Source organism: Tripterygium wilfordii, chromosome 12, assembly GCF_013401445.1.
Source record: "Tripterygium wilfordii isolate XIE 37 chromosome 12, ASM1340144v1, whole genome shotgun sequence".
NCBI classification, from domain to species: Eukaryota; Viridiplantae; Streptophyta; class Magnoliopsida; order Celastrales; family Celastraceae; genus Tripterygium; species Tripterygium wilfordii.
The window spans coordinates 11,870,004-11,881,973 of NC_052243.1; the positions used below are offsets into that span (position 1 = coordinate 11,870,004).

General features: G+C 37.6%; 1 protein-coding gene across 1 annotated transcript; it reads right to left on the reverse strand.

The window, feature by feature from the left end:
• Nucleotides 1–6,011: 6,011 nt before the first annotated feature.
• Nucleotides 6,012–10,100, reverse strand: LOC120010284 (XIAP-associated factor 1-like). The gene is made up of 6 exons (XM_038861041.1): nt 9,940–10,100; nt 9,741–9,825; nt 8,144–8,279; nt 7,124–7,261; nt 6,925–7,046; nt 6,012–6,377 (listed from the first exon to the last, which is right to left on the reverse strand). Exons 2-6 carry the CDS (start codon nt 9,782–9,784, stop codon nt 6,227–6,229), a joined length of 591 nt encoding a protein of 196 aa, XP_038716969.1. The 5' UTR covers nt 9,785–9,825; nt 9,940–10,100; the 3' UTR covers nt 6,012–6,226.
• Nucleotides 10,101–11,970: the final 1,870 nt, after the last annotated feature.

The window sequence follows — 11,970 nt, forward strand, 5'->3', positions numbered from 1 at the left end:
CATAGGTGATGCACCATCAAGAGTATCTCTTTATACCCCACTTGTGTATTACAAGATATGGCATCATTAAAAGCTTAGCTTATCCTCAACTTTACAGCACCCAGTGCATCCAGGAAAGGGGAGAAGAAAATATTATGAGTGCTTTCTCATCAGTTACAAAGTTTGCGTTGTCCTATTGAACCTAGTCCATGGGATCTCCAATCGCTAGGTTAGGTTTCCACCAAGTAACTCTTATTGTGTTAAGGATTTTAGCCCCATTCCTTTCGATGCGCAGTTTACCCTCTCAGATGTTAAACCTTTTGTAAATGGATCCGCAATATTCTCATTCGATTTAACATAATCAATGGAGATTATACCAGTTGAGAGTAACTGCCTCACTGAATTGTGTCTACGACGGATATGTCGAGATTTACCATTATAAATGAAATTCTGTGCCCTAGCAATAGCTGCTTGATTATCGCAATGAATGCATATTGCTGACACAGGTTTTGGCCATATTGGAATGTCCTCTAAGAAATGACGAAGTCATTCAGCTTCTTCACTAGCCTTATCTAGAGCAATGAACTCCGATTCCATCGTTGATCGCGCTATCAACGTTTGTTTTGAGGACTTCCAGGAGATTGCCGCTCCTCCCAAAGTGAATATGTAACCACTAGTTGATTTAGATTCTTCAGAATCTGCAATCCAATTAGCGTCACAGTATCCTTCTACTACAGCTGGATATTTACTATAACACAAAGAATAATTCTTTGTCTTATTTAAATATCCCAATACTCTCAACAGAGCTTTCCAATGTTCATGTCCCGGATTGCTTGTGTACCTACTCAGTTTGCTAACAGCATAGGCAATATCAGGTCTTGTACAATTCATGATGTACATGACACTTCCAATTACTTGAGAGTATTCAAGTTGATTTATTGCGTTTCCAGTATTCTTGTGTAGGATTAGGTGTGCAAGAAATGGATTATTAGTATCTTTGATATAAAAATCCTTAAATTGTTCAATCACCTTTTCAATGTAGTGTGATTGAGATAGTGAAAGGCCATCAGAAGTTCTTGAAATTTTGATGCCTAGAATCACATCAGCAACACCCAAATCCTTCATGTCAAAATTCCTTTCCAACATTTTCTTGGTATGATTAATAGAATCAATATTCTTACCAAGAATTAACATGTCATCGACATATAGACACACAATTACACATCCTCTCTCAGTGGATTTTGTGTACACACACTTGTCACACTCATTGATTCTAAATCCATTTTGAATCATGACTTTGTCAAATTTTTCATGCCACTGTTTAGGAGCTTGTTTCAGTCCATACAGTGATTTGACAAGTCTGCATACAAGCTTCTTATCTCCTTGGGTTTGAAAACCCTCAGGTTGTTCCATATAAATTTCCTCGTTCAATTCACCATTCAAAAAAGCAGTTTTTACATCCATTTGATGTATCTGCAAATCATATAGTGAAGCTATTGCAATCAACATCCTGATGGATGTAATCCTTGATACGGGAGAATACGTATCAAAATAATCTAGACCTTCCTTTTGTCTAAACCCCTTGGCAACCAAACGTGCCTTATATTTGTCAATGGAACCATCTGCTTTCAATTTCCTCTTGAAAATCCATTTGCATCCAATTGGTTTATTTCCGGGTGGAAGTTCAACCAATTCCCAAGTATGATTGCTCATAATGGATTCAATTTCACTGGTCACAGCTTCTTTCCAGAATGGCGCTTCTGGAGACGACATTGCTTCACTATATGTCTTAGGTTCTTTTTCTAACAAGAATGTTAGGAAATCTGGACCAAAGGATGTAGAGATTCTCTGTCTCTTACTCCTTCTTGGTTCAGTGTCTGTAACCTCAGCTTCTATCTCTTTTCCCTTTTCGAAGTTTAACTCCCTTAACCTCTTGTGAGGAGTTTCACCTTGATCCTTTTTGTAAGGAAAGATGTACTCAAAAAACTCAGCATCTCGAGATTCTAGAACCGTATTCACATGAATATCAGGTATTTCAGATTTATGCACAAGAAATCTATATGCACTACTGTTGTGTGCATATCCGATAAACACGCAATCAACAGTTTTTGGACCCAGTTTTATTTGCTTAGGTGGAGGAACTGCTACCTTTGCAAGGCACCCCCACACTTTCAAGTATTTGAATGACGGGATCCTTCCATTCCATAACTCATATGGAATTTTTCTTGTTTTCTTGTGGGGTACTCTGTTTAGAACATAGTTTGCTGTTAAAACCGCCTCCCCCCACAAGTTTTGAGGTAGTCCCGAACTTATGAGCATAGCATTTACCATTTCCTTTAAAGTTCTATTTTTCCTCTCAGCAATTCCGTTTTGCTGAGGTGTATAAGGAGCTGTCGTTTGGTGTATTATTCCCATATTTGAGCATATCTCCTCAAAAGAGAATGATTGATATTCTCCACCTCTGTCTGATTTCAAAATCGTAATCTTTTTATCAAGTTGGTTCTCAACCTCATTTTTGTACTTGATAAAACTCTCCATTGCCTCATCTTTGCTAGTCAATAAATAGACATAGCAAAATCGTGTGCAATCATCCACAAAAGTAATGAAATACTTTTTGCCACCTCTACTTTGAACAAATTTTAAATCACATAGATCACTATGAATTAATTGTAGAGGTATTGTACTTCTCTCAATTGAATTGAATGGTTTCTTTGCAAACTTTGCCTCAACACATGTTTCACATTTATAATGTGCATCCAAATTAAATTTGGGAATTAGCCCCAAGTTTGCGATTTTCTTCATTGTACCAAAGTTTACATGTCCTAGTCTACCATGCCACAAAGATGGAGAACACACCATGTAAACTGAATTCATCTCTTTATTCATAACTAATTTTGGGTACAAGAATTTGGAATTTTCATTGATTACAGCAACATTGGCTTTAAAAAGCCCATTATCTAAGTACCCTTTGCCTACAAATACCCCACTCTTAGACAAAATAAATTTGTCGGATTCGAATACCATCTTGAATCCTTTCTTGCTAAGAATGGGGCCTGAAATCAAATTCTTCCTGATCTCGGGAACATGCAGCACATCCAGTAGGTCAAGCTCCTTTCCTGAAGTAAACTTCAAAGTCACCTTTCCTCTCCCTTCAATTTTAACTGGGGCAGAGTTGGCGACGAAAATATGTTCTGCCTCCTTTGCTTCCTTGTAGGTGGTGAACAATCCCTTATCAACACATATGTGGCTAGTAGTACATGTGTCAACCCACCAATCCTTGGCATTGGATACCATCAGAACTTGACTTACAACAGCAGCAAATCTCTCCTCATCTTGCTCATCAACTAGGTGGGCTTGATTATTGGCTCGTCCCTTGCCTTTTCCATTTTTCTGGCGCTTATTTCTACAGTCTTTAGCCATATGTCCAGGCTTGTCACAAACAAAACAGTTCCCCTGAAACTTCTGGGGCTTACCCTTCTGTTGATTATTATACTTCCGCTTCCTAAGTTGCCTAGGTTTGGAAGACTCCACCAGATTTGCCTTTGGCTCTTTGGAAGAACATGTGCTCTTCCTATTGTCCTGCTCAATTCGCAGTCGGCCCAGCAGATCATCCATGTTCATCTCCTTCTTCTTGTGCTTCAAGTAGTGCTTGAAATCAGTCCAAGAATGAGGAAGCTTGTCTATAGTAGCTTGCACTTGGAAGGACTCACTCATAGTCATTCCTTCTGCTTCAATCTCTTGCAGAATAACCTGAATTTCTTCAGCTTGATCAATCACTGGTTTGGAATCCACCATTTTGTATTCCATGAATTTGGTCACCACTTGCTTTTTTGAGCTTACTTCCTCGGTACCATATCGTTTATCAAGTGCTTCCCACAATTTTTTAGCACTCGGCATTTTAGAATATGCCTTGTATAGCGGATTGATCATGCTATTCATAATATAATTCTTGCACAGATAGTCACCATACTTCCATGCATCTATAGCAGCTACGACCGTCACATCAGTCTCATCAGCACCAATTGTTGGACACTCTTCCTTCAGGTATCTGACCAAACCAATAGTGGTCAAGAAAAAATACATTTTCTGTTGCCACAGTTTAAAGCCTGAACCAGTAAATTTCTCAGGTTGTTCAGCCTTGATAGAGTGGGGAATCACTGGTGGTGCACTTATATTCACAGTCGGCTTTTCATTAACCTTTCGACTGGACTCGGCCTCACTCACAGTGTGACCATCATTAGCCTTTCGACCATTGCCACCATTAGTGGTCTTATCATCAGAGGAGGCATTGCCTCCCTCTGGATCAACAAAAGGGTCAACTGCAGGATCGTTTCCTACTCCAGGCATCCTCGGGTTATTAGGGGCAGCCATTGTATCAAGTTATATCTGTAATCAAGACCTAGTTAGTAAACACAAAAGGCCAACAAACACACGTTTATCACCTTAAGATTGTTGTCAATTATTTACAAACTAGGGATCACCACTTCAGATAGCAATCATATAAAACAAAACACATGTACCTAGACCATGTATATGCAGGTATATCATATCCCGAGTTCATATATATATATATGACAAAATCATATAAATCCAAACCATGCTTATGTGATCATTGTATAAGCTGAAACCATTAACTCATATATACATATATATTTAATCGGCAATGCTATAGAGCAGTACACATGTAATCAATAAAACTTTAATTGTCTTTTAGTTCAACACGTATTGAATCATTGATTACACATCATCAACCGAAACATGATTGCACAAAATATCACACTGAACAATATGACCAGACTCAAAGCAACAGAGTTTGTTACCGAACGACGAAATGAATTGAAAACAGAATTTGAAGCGAGGTACGCGGATGCGAATCTCCTTAAGGTGATAAAGCCGCCTGCTATCGGTGCCTACAGGATGGATGGCAGTTCACCTCCCAAGATACAACGCTTCACTCCCACCGTTGGTAGCACTATCAAAACGATGGACTTAAGCGAACCTCTCTCGAACTGTGCTCTCAGACCTGAATAGAATTTTCTTAGAGTGTGTTTTTCTGTACCTCTTTCAACTGAGGAGACCACTTCTATTTAACGAGGTAGTGGAGATGTGGATAGAGATAGGAACATATTTTGATAACTCTAGTGGATAGACACAATCTTGAATGAATCCAATCTTGCAGGGATTTTATCTGAGCAAAACCAATTTAGTTTTAAGCTCATCTTCTCACATAACTTGAGTTCAGGCCTCAATTGATTTGGGTCATTCTTCACCTCTCTTATTTGGGCTTTGCACCAAATAATCCAACATTGATAACATCGTACATAAATATCCACAATCTGGACATTTTAAGAAAATAAAATGGAAAAAGAAACTTTTTTTCTTGTGAATAAAGTTTTTCATTTAAGAAAGCATCTAACTCACTGGGTTGATGCAAGCCCATTTGAAAAAATCATGGGCTTTCGGTTAAATCGTTTGTTGGTCAAAACTATTCAAATCCACTATTATGCTTCCAACTACTGATTCTGTAACCTACCCCTCTTTGAGCCTAGTAGATATTGTTCGTTTTGAGTTAGCCCATACTAGACTGCACGTATTTGTTCTATTTGGCCTTTTGGTCAAGAAAACACGTCTACTAAGTTGGAAATTATCATGCACTTCACTTTTTCCCCTGGACACAATATAGGATTTAGAAGAATGAGCTATTTTGTCATTTGATAGCTCGCTCAACATCACCACACTTGACAATGCATAGACTTGTGACCCCCTGGCCCCTATCTATTCGAGCGGATGCTATAGTCTCCCCCTCGATGGCTCAGGTAGATGAGGTGAAAAGAATGAAATGAAGATTTTCTCCCTCCCTTCGTCCCAACCACATATTCAGCTTCACATCCATTTTTTTTTTTTTTTGATAGGCATCCAATTTTATTTTATCAATTATAATTATCGGTCCGGACATATGATAGGTTGTTGAGATGTTGATAGATGTAAAATCCTGTTAATGTTCAGGCATGCATACTTCGGATTTTAAAGACTCGAGTCAACAATGATATCAATTGACAACAAAAGATAGATACATTTAGCCCACTGTTATTCGTAATCAATAATCCAAATATCCCGAATCCAACAAATTCTGGTTCCCAAGCTAAAGGAAACATCTGGATAAATGTATAATAACATACCGGAATGGTTTCAAATACAGTAATACCAGTTCACAATCAGACACTACACCTCGCTGTCGCTAATGCACTCAAGTATCCTCAGCTTTCCTCTGGAAGAAAAGTGATCCGAGTAGAACAGCAATGCCAGTTATTGCCATGGTGAAGAGCAAACGTCTGCGTGAAAATTCACGTGCCTCTCTTCTCGGACCACCTTGCTCTCTTTCAGCAGCTCTTACGTCCCTTCAAATCAATGAAAAACAAATCATACCCAAGTCAATGAGCCACGACAATCATATTCTATGATGCTAATGAAATTCCAGTACATTTTATAGAACATGGAGAAGTGCATGATGCAACTATCGGACAAAGTACCATACAATGTTACCAAACATCAGTCTCAATGAAAGCACATATACCGAAACTCATGTGGTGCCAACACCAAGAATGCATGATAAATATACATTCTGAACAATGAATACGTTTACAATTTTTATTACCCATCGTAGCTTCGGAGGGAAATACAAGGCTCCAGTTACTCTAACGCTATAAACTGCCTACAGTTTTCAACAATAAATTTACGCAGGCAATCGCAATTTACCATATTATGATTTTTTGGAAACAATTGACCACTTTAAGACTAAATCTTAGGTAGGTGCGGCAAATGACATATAAATCTACAGTGTCCATACACTAAAAACAGCTAAGCATAAATTAATGCAAAAGGACTTTATGTTTTCATTTCAGTAATCAAAATTGAACAAAGAAAAAAAAGAGGCTGAATATCTACCTTGATGATCCCGCATTATGATCTGAGACCCCAGTGCATCTAGTTTCATGATTATATCGTTCCCGTAGTCTGATATATCTATTACATAAATTACAAAGTTCTGTCCTGTTTCCACACACTTCCTATAAATAGATGAAAATGCAAATTAATTGGTGAGAGAAATGTATCTTGTAATGGCAAGTACATAGATAGTTATTACCTGATGTTCAGCTAGATCAATTGCTGGAAGTGGAAACTCGCAAAACTCACAAGTGACGATCCTTTTAGGGCAATTCTCACCTTTATGGATGGGTAAAATATCTCGTTCCATCATTTCATTGCACAATGAACAGGATACCTGCTCAAGAATAAATGGGTCAAATTTGTAGCTGCCTTATACGAGAGCTGAACTCAAGTAAATCATATTTCACATTGCATTGCTGTTCTCCTTTTTTAAATCTAAGCTAACCTCCAATGGAAGCTTTTCATAGGTAAACAACTCCCGTGAGGCAAACAGGGTGTACGCAAACCTTATCCCCACATAATATGTGGAGAGATTGTTTTCAGGAATTAAACTTGTGACCTCTAGATTGCACCTCTGCAACTCTATCAATGGAAGCTTTTCATATGAATTTTTTTTCCCAACAGCAAACTTATTTTATTAAATTCAGGAAATTACTTATTCCTACCAGAGAAAGGATAACCACTTAACCAACAAAACAACAAAATAAAACTAGAATTCAATTTTAAACTGTCCATAAAAAGAAGATCCCAAGTCGATTTAGTAAGAAACTTAATGTAGCAAAGGATTTCATCACAGTAATCAGCAAGTAATTAACCTGCAGAAGTTATCGAACTACAAGCTGTAAATCACATCATTGCCAGCATCCAGAAAGACTATATAGTAGCTTGGCTTGAGATTAAGAAAGCACTGTCATTCGTTCTCTAGACAGAAGAACCCAGTCTACAGTCAATGCAGCACTGCATTGTACAGGTTTCTTGAAGAAACCTCCTTACACCAAAAATTAGAAAAGCGGATAAATAACTAGTGAATAAAATGAGATACACCTGATGCAGGGTCCCAACAGGAAGATAGGACCTCCCAAAGGAAAATTATGCTGTTGAACTATTTGCAACAAGGCACCACATATAGAAGGGGAAAGAATCCTAACCCCTCTCCGAAACACACCCTACAATTTTGTAGGAATAAAAAAAGAGTGTACAAAATAAAATCACATACCGGAGCATGGGTGTTCAAGAAATGTTCCTCAGCATGTTTCTTTGGAACCATATCACCACAGATTTTACATCTTTCCAGATTTCGGGAACAGTGAGCAAAATGCAAATCAATGTTTGAGGATGATATAGCTCTGTCACTGCAATGATATAAACAAATTAAATCAGTATTTAACTCATCAGTTAGAAGATGTCATCAAATTATCAGCTGCTAAGGCCATAAAGTAATTCATGGTGAACAATGTATATCACATACTACACTTAGAAAAGTTTCAAGTTTTCTTGGAAAAAAGGACACTAGGAGCAGGAACAACATTTGCTACCCAAGCATGCAGCAGCACCGATTGTCTCAATCCAAAAGAAGTTGGAAATGCATGCAATCAAAGTGCTCGATCAAACTAAAAAATTGTTCAATTTAGAAGTACGCTTCATGAAATATTTAACTCCAAAGAAATATTTGATCTACCAATTTAGCTTGAAAGATCATTTGAACATATGTCCCCGCTAAAGAAAGGATAAATGGACAGAAGTTAACAATAAACATTAAACAATCAATTGAAAGTTGAAACCCTTTGCTCCACTCATCTTCCCATAAGAAACAATCGTAAGACAATCAGACCAAATCCAAACAATCATTGCCTCAGGATTCACAAGCTACAGAAGCAATGTCAATCCCTTTCCTTCAAAATACTTGCACAAGGCATTATTATTTTATTAGACATAAACAAGAACTTCACATAAAGAAAAAGTCAACATGCTAAATATCCGAAAACTGACACCAGAATTACAACATCGTCCAAAACTTTAAGCATTACATTAGATCTCAGTTGAAATACAGATCGCTAGAAAAACAAGATGATAACTCTGAGAATTATTACAGCTTGGGATCTGCTGAAATTCCAAATTCCAACAGGCTGCTAATGGCTATAATCCAGCAGATTTAAACCAAAAGATATATTTAACAGCTCATTACAGCAATACCTTCCAAAAACAAGTTTTTCCCAGAGAAACCTTTTTGGGGACAAATATAACTATACAAGGAGCTCTTGGCTTGGTGGTAGCCACTCCTTAGGATTTCAAATAGGTTCAAGATTCGTATCCTACTTCACGCTAAAAAAAAACTAATAATTGAAATCAAAATTTGTTCATCAAAAAATGGGACAAACATAAATTTCTAGCTCAATCATACATTTAACTTACCCATACATGTCAACGTGCATAAACCAAAATTATGAAACCAACTGTGCAAATAATTCAAGAAAAATGCATGGCCCAAAATAACATAGAAATCAGAATGATCTAATAGAAATTCTAAATTGTCAAATCAGACTCTGAAAGAATTTGATCAAGCCAACCATAAAAGGGTCTATCTAACAGGCGAAGGAAACTCGAAGTCCACATAGACCCCTCCAAAGGAGAAGGAAAAGACAAAAGGAGTGCCTCCTCTCCAAGCGCGCAGCAGAAAATGTAGTAAACCGGCATATTACGTGATGTATAAACCTAAAGACCCTAATTAGGCAATTGAGATCAATAAAACAAGAAAAATTACACATAAGAAACATCAATCCGTAACAATCAGAAAGTCAAAATTGGATGATCACCAGTGACTGCATATGCTGGTGGTTTCTTCAGACGCAACTGCCATCGCGACGCAGAGAATCAATCAATTCGTTCTCCGATCAAAACCTTCAAAACAAAAGCAGATGAATTTGTGAAACCAAACCCAACTCACGATAATTATAGATCGTCATATGACCGGGGAAAAAAAATATATCCTAAGACACTACCCTTTTGTTTTACCTAATGATTTTATTTTACTCAAAAGAACAATGGAGTCCTTTTTCTTTCCCTCGGGTAATAACTGCAGACCGAGATTCTACGCTTTGCTTCTCTGATAAAGATTTAAGAAGACTCAAATCGTCGTCATCTCCGATTTGATTAATACTTTTGGTTGAACAACTTATTGAGATTTTCATCTGGTCCAAAATAGTTTTCCTCACGCGCCTTCAGGCCCATGGTCGGACGCTCGAGTCTCGACTTCAAGAAACAGGTTCTTGGGCTCAAATGATAATCCAGGCCCAAGACCAGTATCAGGCCCAAAATATTTGGGTCTTAACGTTGTAATTGGGCTTCAGGGTATTGTAGAATTTTCCATAGAACACAACTTTCCACATTGTGGTACTTCAAGAAACCAATTTTAAATATTTTCTTTATGTCCATTCTCCTCTTTTTTTGATTTTTAATTTTTCCAATAAAATAATTTGTGGCGTAGAGTGAAGACTAGGATTCCAAGTAAATATTTGCTTTAAAAGTGCTAAAAAATCTTGGAAGATCTTTATCTACACCACTAGGACTAGGTGGTGAATTTTTCCACCTGTAACAATGCCAGTGGTCCTAATTGGTGAGCTTGTCTATTCTTAGGTATCATTAATGTTCTTTAGTACTTTTATCATTTATTGATATCCACTAAACAAAAGCCTAGTGCTACTACCATCATGTGCTTTTGGCAGTTTTTTTACCTAATTAAGCATCCCAATTAACATAGTTTTGTCCTGCATGGGAATATATAATACCTGATTACCTACCAATAGAGAACTCCTATAGTGAATATTACAAAAGATGCTATTTTTGCTTTTAATTTGAGTTGGTCAAAAATCAATGACGGTTCCATCCATCGCTTTATTGCCACTAAGAAACTTTTGTTGTTTTGGGCTTTTAGCATATATGTTTGTGCACGCGTGTGATAACTAGAGAGAGGGAGAGACATTGTGTTTAGCAATTTGTGGCATCTTCGTTTAAAGAAACAAAAGGTATAAATCCGTGTTGAGGTGCACTAATCGAAGACCAAATGTTTAAAGGGAGAACCGTCATTACATTCAAGGAGAACCAAAATGATCCGATTGGTCAAATAAAGGTGATAGTTTTGTTATATCCAGATGTTGCAAAGAAACTAATTTCAGATACCAACACTGCATGAGGCAAAATTCATCCACATACAAATCTACACTATGAGACCTACGAGAGTCTCAATCGACAATACTATATCCACAAGAGTCTTAGTTGAACAGATTCATCGCCCAAAATTCGGTCGACAACTAGACACATGAGAGTCTTAGTCGAGTTCAATAGACCCAAGACCCAAACTCTATTGACAACTCGACCCATGAGAATCTTAGTCAAACACAACAAGACTCATGAGAATTTTGAGCTAAGCCCAATAAATCCACGGCCTAAGCAGTCTACAATGAGGCCCATAATAGCCATGTCTAGCAGACCCACCAAAAGGGGCTGTCTACTCTACAAATACTCAAAGCCCACCCTGCCAGAAAGCTCCCACAAAGGCCCAATGCCTTCCAACTTAGTCGACACGTGACCTTGACTCCTATAAATACATGAGACCACAACCTCATTAAATGATCCAACTACTTAGAGGTACCTTGCTCTCCTCATCTCTTTAAAAGTCTTTCACTTCTCTCATTATAAATTCTGACCATCGTCAATTGACTTGATTGTCGAAGATTATCCGACCGACACCACACCAATGTCTAACTTTACGGTCTACCTAGTGGGATATTTGCAGGGTTATCAAAGACCTTGATCGACATTTCATTGATGGCAGATCTTCAGGTTTAAAAAGACAACAATGTTGAATCGATAGTTATAACATGAACTTTTCCTACTTCATGCAGACATTTTGATATTAATTTCTCATTCATCATCCGATACCAATATTTTTAATATGGATAATGCTTGCACACGTATTCAAATCGGAATCCGGCCACGTTTATTTGTGCCCAAAATAAAGCCATTGCCAAACCCATATCCAACAAG

What these genes read in the sequence shown, in the direction of transcription:
- LOC120010284 (XM_038861041.1), bottom strand. Translation starts at nt 9,784, where the DNA reads ATGGCAGTTGCGTCTGAAGAAACCACCAGCATATGCAGTCACTG. An exon ending in ACCAGCATATGCAGTCACTG is followed by an intron (nt 8,280 to 9,740) that starts GTGATCATCCAA and finishes ATATCATTGCAG; the next exon opens with TGACAGAGCTATATCATCCT. An exon ending in TTGATCTAGCTGAACATCAG is followed by an intron (nt 7,047 to 7,123) that starts GTAATAACTATC and finishes ATCTATTTATAG; the next exon opens with GAAGTGTGTGGAAACAGGAC.